At 50.8% G+C, this 14,193-nt stretch overlaps 6 protein-coding genes across 6 annotated transcripts; 4 read left to right on the forward strand and 2 right to left on the reverse strand.

The window, feature by feature from the left end:
* Positions 1–723: 723 nt before the first annotated feature.
* On the forward strand, positions 724–3,820 carry ASPVEDRAFT_85413 (uncharacterized protein; the record flags this gene model as incomplete). The annotated part of the gene is made up of 4 exons (XM_040817692.1): positions 724–1,172; positions 1,225–1,888; positions 1,946–2,312; positions 2,361–3,820. The coding sequence occupies 4 exons, from the start codon at positions 724–726 to the stop codon at positions 3,818–3,820; spliced, it is 2,940 nt and encodes a 979-aa protein (XP_040669758.1).
* Positions 3,821–3,874: 54 nt separating this feature from the next.
* On the reverse strand, positions 3,875–5,389 carry ASPVEDRAFT_43449 (uncharacterized protein). Its single transcript, XM_040812825.1, has 2 exons — positions 5,207–5,389; positions 3,875–5,163 (listed from the first exon to the last, which is right to left on the reverse strand). Exons 1-2 carry the CDS (start codon positions 5,240–5,242, stop codon positions 4,009–4,011), a joined length of 1,191 nt encoding a protein of 396 aa, XP_040669759.1. The 5' UTR covers positions 5,243–5,389; the 3' UTR covers positions 3,875–4,008.
* A 584-nt stretch (positions 5,390–5,973) lies between these two features.
* ASPVEDRAFT_764138 (uncharacterized protein) lies at positions 5,974–9,136 on the forward strand. Its single transcript, XM_040816348.1, has 3 exons — positions 5,974–6,326; positions 6,372–6,500; positions 6,549–9,136. Exons 1-3 carry the CDS (start codon positions 6,097–6,099, stop codon positions 9,049–9,051), a joined length of 2,862 nt encoding a protein of 953 aa, XP_040669760.1. The 5' UTR covers positions 5,974–6,096; the 3' UTR covers positions 9,052–9,136.
* Positions 9,137–9,686: 550 nt separating this feature from the next.
* ASPVEDRAFT_152410 (phenylacetaldoxime dehydratase family protein) lies at positions 9,687–10,774 on the forward strand (the record flags this gene model as incomplete). Its single annotated transcript, XM_040808305.1, has 1 exon — positions 9,687–10,774. Exon 1 carries the CDS (start codon positions 9,746–9,748, stop codon positions 10,772–10,774), a length of 1,029 nt encoding a protein of 342 aa, XP_040669761.1. The 5' UTR covers positions 9,687–9,745.
* A 35-nt stretch (positions 10,775–10,809) lies between these two features.
* ASPVEDRAFT_73578 (uncharacterized protein) lies at positions 10,810–12,575 on the reverse strand (the record flags this gene model as incomplete). The annotated part of the gene is made up of 5 exons (XM_040816212.1): positions 12,175–12,575; positions 11,619–12,143; positions 11,466–11,569; positions 10,916–11,417; positions 10,810–10,824 (listed from the first exon to the last, which is right to left on the reverse strand). Exons 1-5 carry the CDS (start codon positions 12,529–12,531, stop codon positions 10,810–10,812), a joined length of 1,503 nt encoding a protein of 500 aa, XP_040669762.1. The 5' UTR covers positions 12,532–12,575.
* A 231-nt stretch (positions 12,576–12,806) lies between these two features.
* Positions 12,807–14,193, forward strand: ASPVEDRAFT_152412 (dipeptidase; the record flags this gene model as incomplete). Its single annotated transcript, XM_040808306.1, has 4 exons — positions 12,807–13,005; positions 13,055–13,283; positions 13,333–13,396; positions 13,447–14,193. The coding sequence occupies 4 exons, from the start codon at positions 12,807–12,809 to the stop codon at positions 14,191–14,193; spliced, it is 1,239 nt and encodes a 412-aa protein (XP_040669763.1).

Here is a 14,193-nt window from a genome sequence, read left to right on the forward strand (position 1 = left end):
GTGGAAAGAGATGTGGGAAAGGAGCTTTAATGTGTCTGGTTGTGCCTTCAACGTCGCCGACTTCGTAATCAGGGATGTACTGTACAGTACATGCAGGATATTAGCCTTAATGTCGGAGCAAGGCCGATATCGATCGTATTCTGTCGGATGCCCAAATGAGTCGAGACCTGTTTATATTCTGCTTTGGTGCACTCTACAACCCGACCAAGGCCCAGTGTGCTACCCCTACGCAGCAGAAGCGTACTATCCCACACCGTGAGCCGAAAATCGCCTGGTCTGCTGCTCTGAATACGCTGGAGCCATCAGTGCTAGCTGTTACATTCCCGTACCTGTTACAGGCATTTTCCACGCTGAGAGCCTTTGGATTTTAGGCTTGCTTTCCCTCTATGTGCTAGAGATGAAGGGGTTACTTGAAGTGCAGGAATACGCATCTTGGGGTTCCGAGTACACTGTTAGCGAAGTATCGGACCTTAAAGGGCATAAACGAAGAAGCATGCAGACTTACCTGCAGCCTGCAGTCTTCCGGAAGAGTAGACAAAATCGGTAGCCAAGACAATTGCTTGACAAGGCTGTAAGTACTTGCTTTTCCTATAGGTGCCAACTCATCGTGCAGCCCAGCCTCGCAGCCTCGCGAGGGCCAGCGGGGCTGAGTACAATTCAACCGTCCGTTTTTTCCTCACTTCGACATCTTCTCTTCCTAATCTGTACAAATACAGCTCTCAAATGCCTGACCCATTCTCCGCGATTAGCGGGGCAGCTGGCGTGGTGTCCTTGGGCCTTACGGCGTGTCAAGGTCTTGTCGCCTACTACGGCCCGTTCAAATCATTCAGCACCGAAATAGAGAGCTTCGTTACGAGCGTTAATGGTCTTAGCGCAACGCTGGAAGTGTTGAAGTCTAGGATCAACCGGCTTCAAAACCCCGTCAACCCATATGTAGCCGATGAACTGCAACTCGTGACCGATAGAATCAACGACTGTGAAACTGCCTTACAGCATCTCTCGCAGACGCTCAAGAAATGCCAGGGATACGACATAGCGGGGATTATAACAAGGAAGGGAAAGGCATTTGCGAGGGCGCAATATCCTTTCAAACGTGGGACATTGGTGTTTCTGACCCAGACAGTTACGGGGTTGCAGTCGAATTTGGATATAGCCTTGCACGCCCTTCACCTGTATGTTCCGCACCGCCTACCTGTTCATCAACTCCATCTCTGAATATTAAAGTGCAATGTCGCATTGCATACAGGAGCAAAATAACTCTTTTCTCGCCGTCTCTCAGTCTATAGCTTCCGATGTCGCGACCCTCCCACCATCTTTGCAACATCTGCACACCAACCAGCAAGAAATCCTACAGATAGTAACGAGAATGCAGCAACTGCAGCTTACGGCCATTGACCAGTCTACACAATCATCCGCTGTAAACAGCGCCAACCGCGAGATAGCAGCTCACGCTGTCCTCCCATATCACCGAGCTCATACAAACACCCAGTCAGTTGGGAAAGACTGTACCTGCACCATGACTGGTAGCTGGCTATTCAGGTCAACCAGCATACTATCTGGAATTCGGGGCCATCAGTTCGGGTGCCCCAAGTACTATGATCGAGAGGTTACTACGGTCGTTAAGGGAAAGTTCACCATCCTGAACAGGTTTTGGGGGTATTCAGCTTACATAGGTGTCCAACTCATCCGCGAAGACGCTAGCATTACGATAAGCCCAACCATAAATGTCTGGCCTGTGGTAGACGATGATTCGCCCGCATTCCGGATTCTGTACGGGATTGGCAAATATGAGAACATAAACGATGCGTTGGCAGAGTTGCGCAGTCTATATAATAGCGGGAGGGCTTCGCCAAGGGACACGCTCCCAGATGGAGAAACCCTTATTCATGTGAGATCTCTCCATCAGGTGTGTTGTAAATAGATGGTTACTAATTGTACAGTTAAGGCTGCTGTACGGAAGCTCCCATACCTGTCTGGGGCACTTAGGGTTGCGCAGTGTTGCCAATTCCTCAAAGCCCTCGTGGGATTATCTCCCGTTGGCCTCAACCAGCAGTCCATCTTTGGTGGTACAGTATTTGACACATTGCTGTATATCGGGACCCGCGGTATATTGGATGATACAGATGATCTCAGTTCCGATGTCCGCGCATTGGCGAGTCTCTCCAGAGTACTCATAGACCATGGAGCTGTAGTCACGATCGAGTCCGCAATCAAGAAGCCAGCCTACTTCGAAATCTTTTATCATCAGTATTCCGGGCCTATCCCTAACTACCTGTTTCTCCCTACCGTGATCGATGATTGCGGTGCAGAAGGTATCTATGCTTAGCACGTACCCAAAGGACCCTGGCCTGACTGTATAGAGTTCCCTTTCTCCAGACTTGAACTATCCGTGCTCCAGCGAGACGAGGTTGTAATCGCAGAGATTCTAGGAAGAATCGGGCCTGACGATCGGCTTACTACAAATGAGAGATGCGCCTACACATCGGCAATTTTTTGGCCGCGCGGGCTGCGAATTATGCTGAACTTATACGTCCCTGAGTCCCTCCAGTTTCTACTTGACGAGGCACTCATCAGTCGCCAGTTTGAGTCCGCCAAAATAGTCATGACCGTTGGCAAATGTTACATTTCGAATTTACTAATCCAGCGAGCCGCAGAATACTATAACCCAGCAATATTTGAAATGTTAGCAGCTAACCTGGCAGAGCAAAGACGGTGCCTTCGCCAGCAGGCTTGCCGGCTTCTCTCACCCAGTACCCTACATGATTTGGGGTTGAGCAATTCAGAGGGTCTCCTTGATAGTAAGGCCTTCGAAGTGGAAACAGCACTCGGCGACCCGTACGATGGAAAGTGGTTAGGCTGGGCTGAAATCCTAACCCGTTATTGGGCTGGTTCATCTGTTTACCACATAATCGGCTCTAATGTGGACGCAGCAAAGGCGCTTTACAGTCAGGGATTCACCGACGTGAACCAAATGGATGTTGGTGGGCTAGTGCCATTATGTGCATCTGGCATCGTGAGTATGGATCTCGATAAGTTCTTGGAAATGTGCGAATGGCTCCTCGACAAAGGTGCTTCACTTCACTGCCCACCCTCGCCTCTCCCTTGGCTGTTTACACCTGGACATAATGTTGCACACGGTGTTGGCGAATGGCTCAAGCGTAAATTACGCTGTACTAGGGACGATTCTATGAGTGAGTGGCCCAACAAGTTGGAAATATGGATCCCTGTACTCTCTGAAATTTGGTTTACTCAATGTGCAAACCATTGGACTCTACTGCAGCAGGTATTCACAGACACCCAACATCGCGATGGTTGTTTATGTGCTTGCATGAGTAATGGCTGTTTACCATTAAACGTATTCCTGAGGACGGCCTTGCGCGAGTGCTGGCACATATTGCACGGCTTCCCAAATTCAATTCCTGGATACATCGTCGCCGGCATTTTCGACGATCATAGCCCCTCAGCTGCTACCACCGTACGACAATTGCATGATTGCATAGCGCCCGTTGCGATTCGTATGTGCACATTTGAGACCCTGGGTCTTCGCCATACCTGCCGATATCACTATGACTTCTATCCCGAGCTTGGAGATGTTGAGTTGGACGACATAGCGGAAGTCCAAGAAGAGGAGCGATTCCTCATTAACCAACTAGAGCAACTGGTCTCAGAGTTTGAGATGAAATACAGGGAGCTTTGTGTGTCTCTTCCGGAGTTCCTGCGAGGATACTGGGCTGAGCGAATGGAAAAGGTGCTCACCGAGGCTTTTGATGAGGATGAAGCGCATGCCATGGAAGAAGCCGGAGTTGTTTTAGAAATATAGCGAAACCATTTGTATACGCTTAGATATTACACCAATTCTAAATATATGTTATCCTTATGCAAGGCGGGATGGCCAACGTGGCAATATTGGAGCGAGGCTTCATGTCATATTGATATCGTGCTTATCACACCAGATATATTAATCAAGGCTATAAAATGGAAGAGGTAGCGGACTCATGACGTCTCTCCCTACTCCTTCCAGACCAGAATCCCATTTTCATACAACCCAGTGACTATGCCAATGTTCCTAGCCGCATCCTTCGCTGCCGTGGCACTAGATCCAAACTCCTTGCTGGACACATACAGAGTCTCCAACCCTTCAGCAGCAGTCCACCTTTCCACCCAAGACGGCGAGGTCGACTTCCAGCACTCCTGGGGAACAACACCATCCACACCCTTACACTCCGTCCGGGCATGCACAGTCTTATCCAGCGACGGCGGATGCGGGTGTCCCGCAATCAACAAACTCCCATCTTTATCAGTAGACAGATTATCCGGCACAAAGCGCAGCCGGATCGCATCCACCTGCTGGAGCGAGTTATCCTCTTGCCTGCTATACAGTCGAACCTCCGCCGCCGCCGAAAATGCAACCGCAGCGGTCGACTCATTCAGCAACGTAACCCCGTTCGCGAACGGACCGCGCGCGACAGTCTTTACTTCAATAGGTTCCGCGGCAATGTTCACATACGCGACACCTCCACCCGGGATACCTCCATAAGTCTCAGCCAGAGCTAGAACTGGGTAGTCCTTCCGTCGGAAATAGTGGTCATTCGTGATATAAAACTCATTCCCAGTCAACGCGACAACGGAATTCGGGGTCCTGAGCAGCGGGTGGATAATCGAGCGAGTATGCTTCGCCACAGCGCCCTTGGAATTCATCGTCAAAGTGAAAACTTCGATACGCGATCCGTCGATGTGGTGGTTACACACAACCAGCGTGCCGCTTTCGCGGTGATACTCGACACTGAGCGGGTGGAAGGAGAATTCCCCTTCATAACCGTCGAGATCAAATTCAATCGGCACAAGAGCATTTTCCGATGTCTCAGGCAGTTCGTAGCGATAAATCCACAATTTCCCGTTCGGAATGGCGGCGCGGTCTGGGTGGAATGTGCCCATGACTGTATTCCACAGGTCGCGGCCAGGGTCGCAGCTTAGGATGGCGAGGGCGTCTTCATCGATGATGATTCCATCTTCGCAGTTGCGGACTTTGTTCTGGAATTTTATCGACGATGTGCTGAATTTGTTGAGCTCCGGCAGGTTGTTGGGGCTGTTTGAGATTAAGATGGTGAGCACACGGAAGCGGCCTTGGAGGTAGGGGAAGCTCCATGCGAGGAAGAGGGTTGCCTGTAATTGTTAGTATTGGATTGACTAGTTTATAGAAACTTACAATGGCAAGGCGCGACAGGGATCGAAATGAAGCCATGGTGTTGTGCGTGGTGAAGGAGGGAGGTTGAGAGTTGTGCTTATGCTCAGCCGTCAGCTCGGAATCCCCGCCTCACCGTCTTTAATGCTGCTGACTGTCGCACAAGAACCTCATTGTGTATCGGTGTTATTGGGCTAGAATATACCCAGGATCTAGATCTAATATCAACTGGCCGTGTGAATATTTACAACATAACTAATAATGCTTAACAAAGCCACCATCCGGATCTGGCAGTCTATTACAGCAACCAATCAAGATGCCGCCATAAAGGCCCGTATCTGATGGACTCTCGGCAGTGCTCTTAGCCAAATGGGGAGATTCACACCCTGCGGAGGTTTGTTATAGCGACCGAACAGATACGTGTCCAAAGACCACTCATCAGAAGCTGTTTCCATGAAGCATGCTGGAAAATTATAATATAGGGCTGGATTTTCTCATTGGAATAGAAGCAGGTAAACCAGAAAGCACATCCACATACAAGATAAATCTACACTGGATTCAAGGCACTGAACATGACGTCACCGAGGGTTCGATTGCAGGCACCGCACCGAGTGTGGGGGACAAAAATCTACTGTCAGGGGCATCTGGGATTGCACTGCCACCATAAATAATATTCATATATCCAGGCCGAATAAAATACATTATACACCCCACCCTGGAATGACCCGATATTATCCATCACAAATACAACGGTCGGAGAACCTGCAGACAAGGACAGCCTGTGGGACACCAGGAAAGAGCACAAGCAATCCTGCAGGGACAATTGTAGCCTGCTGCTGCCTGCAACTTCCTCTGATTTAATACTGCTGGACCCTTGACTTTTTTTAGTCGAATTTACACATCCAAATCTGACAATGGGTGGCTACGACAACTGCTGCGCCATCTGCGGGGTCAAGGTATCACAGCTAATTTATGAAGACGACGATGATATTGATCCAAACGCCAATGAAGATGTCCAGAATGGCAGCGAAAGCCACGAAGATGATGAAGGATACGACAAATCGCTGATCAAGGTCGAGGACGTACTCTGGATGAACGATGTCCGCATCATCAGCGAGAACCGCGAAGCCTTGTCTATGAACAAGTAAGCCTTCCTGCCTTGTACAGGAATTAGGCTAACATCTACCAGAGTATTTGTGTCCGGCCCAGCAGAGTACGGGGACTGGGGATTCTTCGATGTTGAGCCTGGAAATCATCCTAACTTCCCGACTCAAGACCAGATGGAGTATGACGAAGAAGGCCAAGTCAACTTCCGCTGGTACGTTCATATAAAACCAGATAAGGGACATATCTAACAGGCTTCTAGCTACGACTGGAGCACAGACCATGCATTTGCAATTCCGTTCCATCCGCAATGCCGCGGCATCCTACGGAAATTCGTCTCAACCCAGCTGAACGGAGAATTCCTCGACGACGACATCATGTATCACACGTTCAAAGACTTTGTAAACGAGGGCGATGACTTCTCACAATGCCTGACCAAGATCGACTACGGTATCGACACGACCGAGCAGTACTGGGAGCCGCGTCGTGGCGAGGAGTACGTTGTCATGGAGCCCATGCAAATTTTTGATCTGGCAGATTATTATGCCGATCTACCGCAGCGGGATGACGAGGATACGGAGATGAATACACATACACATGTCAGTGCGGTACAGCTGTCCAACGACCCCATGGCCAGACTGGCTCCAGAACTGCTGTTCGAGATTCTAATAACCCTACCAATGGAATCAGTGAACTGCCTTCGAGCGGCAAGCCCTGCCGTCGCCAGATTGGAGCTGAACAACGGCTTCTGGAAGCAAAAGCTTCTACATGACATGCCCTGGCTATTCGACTTCCCTACCGATGCGGAGGAATATCTAGATCTAGACTGGGCCAAGTGCTACGCGGACCTCCGCGCACGCAGCCAAAACGGGAACCCTGCTCAGATTCTAGCACTGGTCAACCGTAAAAGGATATGGGGGGTCTGTGAGCAATTCGGTCCCTCGTACGCCAGAAGGAAAGCCGTCAAGGATGAGGAGCGTAGACGATCGCAGGGATCGTTGCTGACCCAGGCCACCTCAACACCAATCCGACGACTTACTTCGCCACAGGCCAAAATTGACTCCCTGGCCCTGGCGCTACTCAGGTCTCTCTCTGATCTCGACCAGGACCCTCCCATTTTGTCCGTGTACTGGACCAAAAAAGGAGCGTTGTCGGGCTTCGGTGTTCAACGGGCGAACATGGACACTATCGGGAGCCCCGAGAAATTCGCTGTACGCGACGAGGTAAAGATTCAAAAGAATGACTGGATCAGAGGGTTCATCGTGACATCAACTGAGATTGGTGACAGTGAACGAAGAAAGGTGGTCGGTCTCAAGGTTCTATTTATACATGGGGAGCCCATCCAGCTGGGCCAAAGCAACGGAGATCATATACTCATTCACACCGAAAGCGATCGCCTTTTGGCCGGACTGTTTGCGGAGTGGTCCCCAGGGAATCCTATATCAGGTCTTTCACTGCTCCATGTTCCTGTCTCCAAAGGCGCGCCTCACGCAGCAGAACTCGTGCGAGCACAGGTAGGCAAACCGGAATCCTCTACCGCAATCGGTTCGAGACTCTGGAAAGAAAGTCTACCAGCACCGGAGATGTCTCCCTCCGAAGAGCGACTTGGCTACTGGTCAATGGGCTTCAAGACCGACCTGGCTCCAATGGAAGCCCTTGTATTCGGTCGTGACGAGGACGAACTCGCTGCTATCACAGAGATAGCAGTAGACGCGCAGATCGGTGCTTTCGAGGTCCGCTATACCAACAAACCGACTAAAACTATAGGACCACGCCCATTGACCATGAAATCTCTGCCCATCGACGGGGCAGGAGGGGAACGCATTGTCGCTGTCGGCGCAGCAGTCGGACATATCACACACGGCATCCGATTCATCACAAACTACAACCGCCAGCTGATTCTGGGAAGCTGTCGACCAAACCAGCCCTCCGAAACTGTATACGCATGCACTGATGAAAAGGCGCTCTGTGGCATCTACTGCAACTGGTCCTCGCGGTCTTCGCCACAGGCAAGACTCCAGTGTATTGCTGGCCTGTTTGCGCCGTCTTCTTCTTCAGAAGAAGAAGGACCAGCAGGACAGCAGGATACGGGACCAGATGGCGAGGAACACTGGTGGGAGCCATGCGAACCACCTACCGGTTGGACCGCCGTAGGACCTCTGTACGGAGCTCACGAAACGCCATCGAGCCCCATCCGGCCTGGTACCTCATTCCCCAGCACCACTGCTGTCGTGACCTGGCTAGACTGTACCCGGCCGGTGCGTAAAGTCCGACTCAACGTCGCGCACAGGACGCAGAATCTCCCATTTACGCCTACTAGTTTGATCCTGGAATACGCGGACGGGTCAACCGGCAGTATCGGACCGACGCGTCTCACTGCACCTACCGACACCGAGGGGCAGAACAAGTACCCATGGTGCTGGTGCCATTACGATATAAAACTTCCAGAGTCTGAATCCCCTCTCGGGAAGACACTCCATTATTCCACAGCGGAGGAATGGAGTATTGAGGGTGGCGCGGTGCTAGAATCCTGCCGACTCTGGGTGGACAACGACGGCCCACTGCGCGGTATACAGTTTGTTTCTGCCGACGGGCGTGAGAGTCCGCGATGGGGTGTCTGTGACGGGGAGCCTGTGGTGATTGCACTTGGTGGGCACTCTGGTAACAACGCGGTTGGATTAAAGGTGTTTTTGGATAGTAACCACAGGCCGGTTACCTATCCGGATACTTTTGTTGTTGGCATCCAGGCTTTGGTTGCTTCTTAGCATCGGAATTGGAATGGCATTTTTGTTAATATATGATATCTGCATCTGGATAACTCTTATTCGGCCCCTTGCGCCTTTTGGCGTTACTACAACGTATATAGTGAAACCGGATTCCAGGTCGATAACGAACACTCCCAATGATTGAGCCACCATAGGCGTGCTGGTATAGTTACCTGATAACCTTAGATAAGAACCAGTTAACGACTACGAGCAAGAGCCGCAACGTCTGGGGCGCGGCGTAGTAGCAGACAACATGTGAATCATATACCAGCGGGCAATGCAGAGTTTCTATTCGTCCTCAACTGTCTTGGCCGTCGGGCAAAGGGCAAAGGCCGTTTATTTCCTTGGACATGCCCAAGACTTGGTATCCCCGCACGAAGACCCGAGATCAGCATGTCTGTTGCAGGTAGCTGAATGACAGCTGAATGATCGCTGGGCATTGATCCAATAAGGCATCAGGTGTGTGTAATGCCGAGCTCGTGTCACTTGATTGAGACATTTCTTGCGAGGGTTTGGTGGCCCTGCTTTCGCATCTTTGTTCTTTAAGACACGCACTCCATCTCAATTTATAATCGGATCTTATATCAAACACCACAGGACTGCTAGATATACCGTCGTCACATCTGGACTCGTATCACAAAGGTGCCACCGGTCATACCATTCATACCCTTGACTTTCCTCCTTCCTTGACGACATGTTCACCATAAAAACACCCCCCTCGAGCACACTCGTCTACTCCCTATTCGGAGTCCAACAACCAACGAGCACCGTCTCAGACAAGACACAATCTGTGATCCAATCCTTCGATGCCTTGTTAGAGGGAACCGACAGCTACATCGACAGAGTCACACATCACGGAATCCTCGCACCAGGCGAAGGCAAGACCCAAATCTGGCTGGCAACCTGGTCCTCAACCGCCAAATTCGAGCAATGGTGGGGATCGAAACCCGTCGTGGAATTCTGGGCCTCTCTACCCGACGACGCTGGTGTTTGGCGCGAGATCATCCATGTTCCATACACCCGTACCCAGTATAAAACCACCCAGGATTGGCAGGCTGGACAGGGGACGTTTGCCCCACATGTACTCACCACAAAGAACGGGTACTGGGGGTGGATCAGGGATTCGATTGAGGAGTTATCGAAGGAGAACCGCATGGATACGCCGGTAGTGGAGGCGTTGGTGCCCGACCGGCAGGTGGATCTGAGCGAGAAAGTGCACGGCCGTGTTCTTATAGATACGTTCCCCGACAATCTATGTTTCAACTTGGAAAGGCAGGACATGTCGAAAATGATGGAGGCAGAGAAAAGTCTCTGGTTTGACCAGTTCGACCAGGCTGTTTGTAAGTGGATGGACGATTTGATGGCCGCGGCACCGGAGGCTGGGATTCTTACTTCGCGGATGTGCTATGACGAGACTAAGGGCACTTATAAGGAGGATGAGAGCGATTTCCACAAGCATACCCGCAAGGTGGAGTTGTTCTTTTTCAAGGATCTCAAGTCCATGGAGAGGTTGGGAAGATCGAATAAGGGACACGTCGGATTGCGGAATAACATCTTGCAAACATATGGGCCTGGAGGGCAGATGGCGGAGTGTGGAAAGCTGGCTCTTTGGGTGGAAACAAGTGTTCTCAAGGCCTCTGATATCGTGGCAGAGTATATTGGATGTGTTCCTGGGACGGGGTTTCTGGCTTACAGGAACCATGAGGCATTCCAACGGCAATAGGCGATTGGAACAATAAACATTTGTTTATAATCTCACTACAGCAAACAATACTATGACATTTGCACAGGAAGCCATGTATAACAACTAGTACACGTACTAACATCATCAGCCATGAACATAAATCCGAAACAGCAAACTCACCTGGAAATATTCATTCTCCAAGTCCGTCTCATCCATCATTCCCTTCTCGTACGCCATCATCTGGCGAACCCCATCATCAACCCCCCTGTCCCTATAAACCGCCCTCCTCTTCCAATTCCTGACCCAGAGCAGTCCCCACAACCCAAGTAGAGAGAAAACCTGCACACCAATACAAAAGAACATCATGCCAACACCCAGTTGATAAACCGGCGCCTGCGCACTTTTGAAGAAGAACGGGCCCACGAAGTTTCCAAGGCAGTACCCGATAATCACCATGGCATTTGTAGTGATCTTCTTCGTATGTCCTGCTGTGTTTGCCGTTGCGATGGACATGCAGAGGGTCCAGGCGGCGGTGTATGCGAAGGAGATCCAGAGACAAACGAGTCGGCCGTAGGGGTTTGAGGAGGGGAGGAGCCATAGACCCAGCACGCCGACTAGGAAGGGGATAATGCAGAGGAGCATTATTAGAATGCGGGAGTTGGGGTAGTGGGTTGCGAAGAAGCTGTTATAATGTTAAGGGATAGCGTTGAGCTAGCGAAAGGGAGCGTACCAGGCGAGAGGGCAGATGATAAGTTGCACAGCACCAGACGGCATCTGGATAAGGGTTGTTCTCAACGTAGAGAATCCCATGCCTTTGATAATGAGCCCTTGAAACTGCAATCCAGTAAGTGCTAGATCAATACCTAAGAGAAGTATATCCTACCGAAGTCAACCCCCCATTCGGCGAATTACTAGCCACCGCAAATAGAAACAACAGCCACGTCTTCAGGTCCATCATTGCCTCCATAAATTGCGGCCACTTGAACTTCTTATCCTCAACACCGGTTCCATTATTCCTGACCCTAGCCAGGACTAACTCCCTCTCACCCTCGTTTAGAAACCTCGTCGTTAGAGGAGAACCCGGCAGGGAGACTAAGAGAACAACTCCCCACGCCACGGTAATTGCACCCCATATAATATACAGCAGCCGCCAACTGGCAATAGCAGAGTGTATATGACCGATCCCAAAACTCGCAATCCCGGCAATCACATAGCCCAGACCGGCAGAGCCAATCCAGATGCCCATGCGGAGAGGCTGCTCACTGCGCGAGTAGTACATGGAGAAGAGAAGCATTGTACCTGGGTTTATCGAAGCCTCGAACGCACCGAGGAATGTACGTGCCGCGGCCTGGCTTGCGAAATTATGTGAGGCGCCGTGGCACATAAGGACTGCGCCCCATATGATGACCTAGGACGTATTAATTAGCTAGGACACATACCAGGAGGGTAAGACGTACAGTTCCCGACATGAAGTGATTGATAGGGAGCTTCTGGAGCATGATGTTTGTCGGGAATTCCCAGACCAGGTATCCTAGGTAGAAGAGTGCGCCTAGCCAGGAGAACTCTGGCCCTGTTAGATGCAGGTCATCTTCGAGGCCGAAGACGGCAGCGTAACTCAGGGTCGTCTTGTCGATGGATTGCAGGGCGTAGGTCAGACATAGAAGGGGCAGAAGACGCAGGTCTAGCTTCCATTTGAGCCGGGATACTGTTTCATCACAACTGGCTTCGAGTATTTCGCCCTTGTCGTAGACTGGCTGTTCGCCAGTGGGGATGGTTTTGATATCGTCTTTCGACATGGTAAATGTCAGGTATAGTCCTTGCCCGGTTGGATAGGTTTCCATGGACACATGCTGTGGCTATCATTAATATATAGGTACAGTGTATCTCGATAAGCCGATACCAATCTATAGTTGGAGTAGGTGAATCCTTTATCTCCTCCCTATCTCGGCGAGGCAACCCCCGCGGCAAACTGCGCGGGAAACTACTCTGATATAATACGTAGATAGCATTAATCGTTTCAAATATCCCTTATGAGCTTCTCCTTCCCCTCGCTCTGTGAACTTTCAACATCATGGCACATCCATATCAGTCGTTAAACATCGACGAGCGCGTCAAACGCGTTCTCCTGAAAACACCACTAATCGACGGCCATAATGACCTCCCCCAGCAGCCACGAGCCATCACCCACGGCAAGATCTACAACAACCCGAAGTTCGATCTGAAAAAGGGCTTTGAGCGGGGAATGACGGATATTCCTCGGTTACGTGAAGGTACGACCGTTCTTTCCCTCTGGCATTGTCACAACTAATATATGTCTAGGTGCCGTCGGAGGGCAGTTCTGGTCCATCTGTGTCCCATGTCTAAGATCTGCCGAGAACTTTTCGACCCCGGAGTACTCGGACATGGCTAGGGATGCGATTGAACAGATTGATCTGACACTCAGGCTGGTCGAGTCCTATCCAGATGTGTTCCAGCTCGTTGATGGCCCAGACGATGTGAAGAGGATTTACGCGGAGGGGAAAATTGCCTGTTCCATCGGTATTGAAGGGTTAGTCCTGAAGTACACTACAAGGGTAATAAAACTAAGTATTCCACAGACTACACATGGCTGGTAACAGCATCGGTATAATCCGCGCGTTCTACCGATTAGGCGTTCGATATGTAAGCCACCAATATCCGAATAATTGATTGAATCAAATTAACGTGAGCAGTGCACGCTTACGCACGTCTGCAACAACGCCTTTGCCGATAGTTCCACCTCCAAAGTCGGTCCCGTCCACGGAGGTCTATCAAGTCTTGGCCAGTCCGCAATAATCGAGATGAACAGACTCGGGATGATAATCGACTGCTCGCACGTATCCGAGGAATGTGCGCGGCAGGTGTTGCGCCTTACACGGGCACCTGTGATGTTCTCCCACTCCAACATAAAGGCTGTATTTGACTGTCCCCGGCATATCCCCGACGATGCTATCGATATGGTACGCGAGAATAACGGGATTATCATGGTGACGTTTGTGCCTGAGCATGTGGCCACCAGGCGGGCGGAGGCCAGGATAGATATGGTGCTTGATCATCTGTTTTATATTGCGGAGCGGATTGGATGGGAGTTTGTCGGGTTAGGGTCGGACTTTGATGGGATTGCGTCTGTTATACCGGGGCTAGAAGATGTGAAGTGCTATCCCAGGCTGCTGCAGGCGATTCTTGATAGGGGCGCGACGGAGGAACAATTGGCCCTGGTCGCAGGTGAGAATATCCTTCGGGTGTGGAGGGATGTTGAGAAGGTCAGGGATGAGATGAAGGCTGAGGGTGTTCTTCCTGTTGAGGATGTCTGGGAGGATCGGACATGGTGGAGATATGATGGGTACTACCAGATGCCTGATCCCGATCCAGAGGATAAACTGGGCTTGGACTGGTACGGAGTGCCGCCGCCAGAGGAGGGTTTATATCTTGAAGAGTAG

The sequence above is a fragment of the Aspergillus versicolor genome, assembly GCF_001890125.1.
Source record: "Aspergillus versicolor CBS 583.65 unplaced genomic scaffold ASPVEscaffold_7, whole genome shotgun sequence".
Taxonomy (NCBI): domain Eukaryota; kingdom Fungi; phylum Ascomycota; class Eurotiomycetes; order Eurotiales; family Aspergillaceae; genus Aspergillus; species Aspergillus versicolor.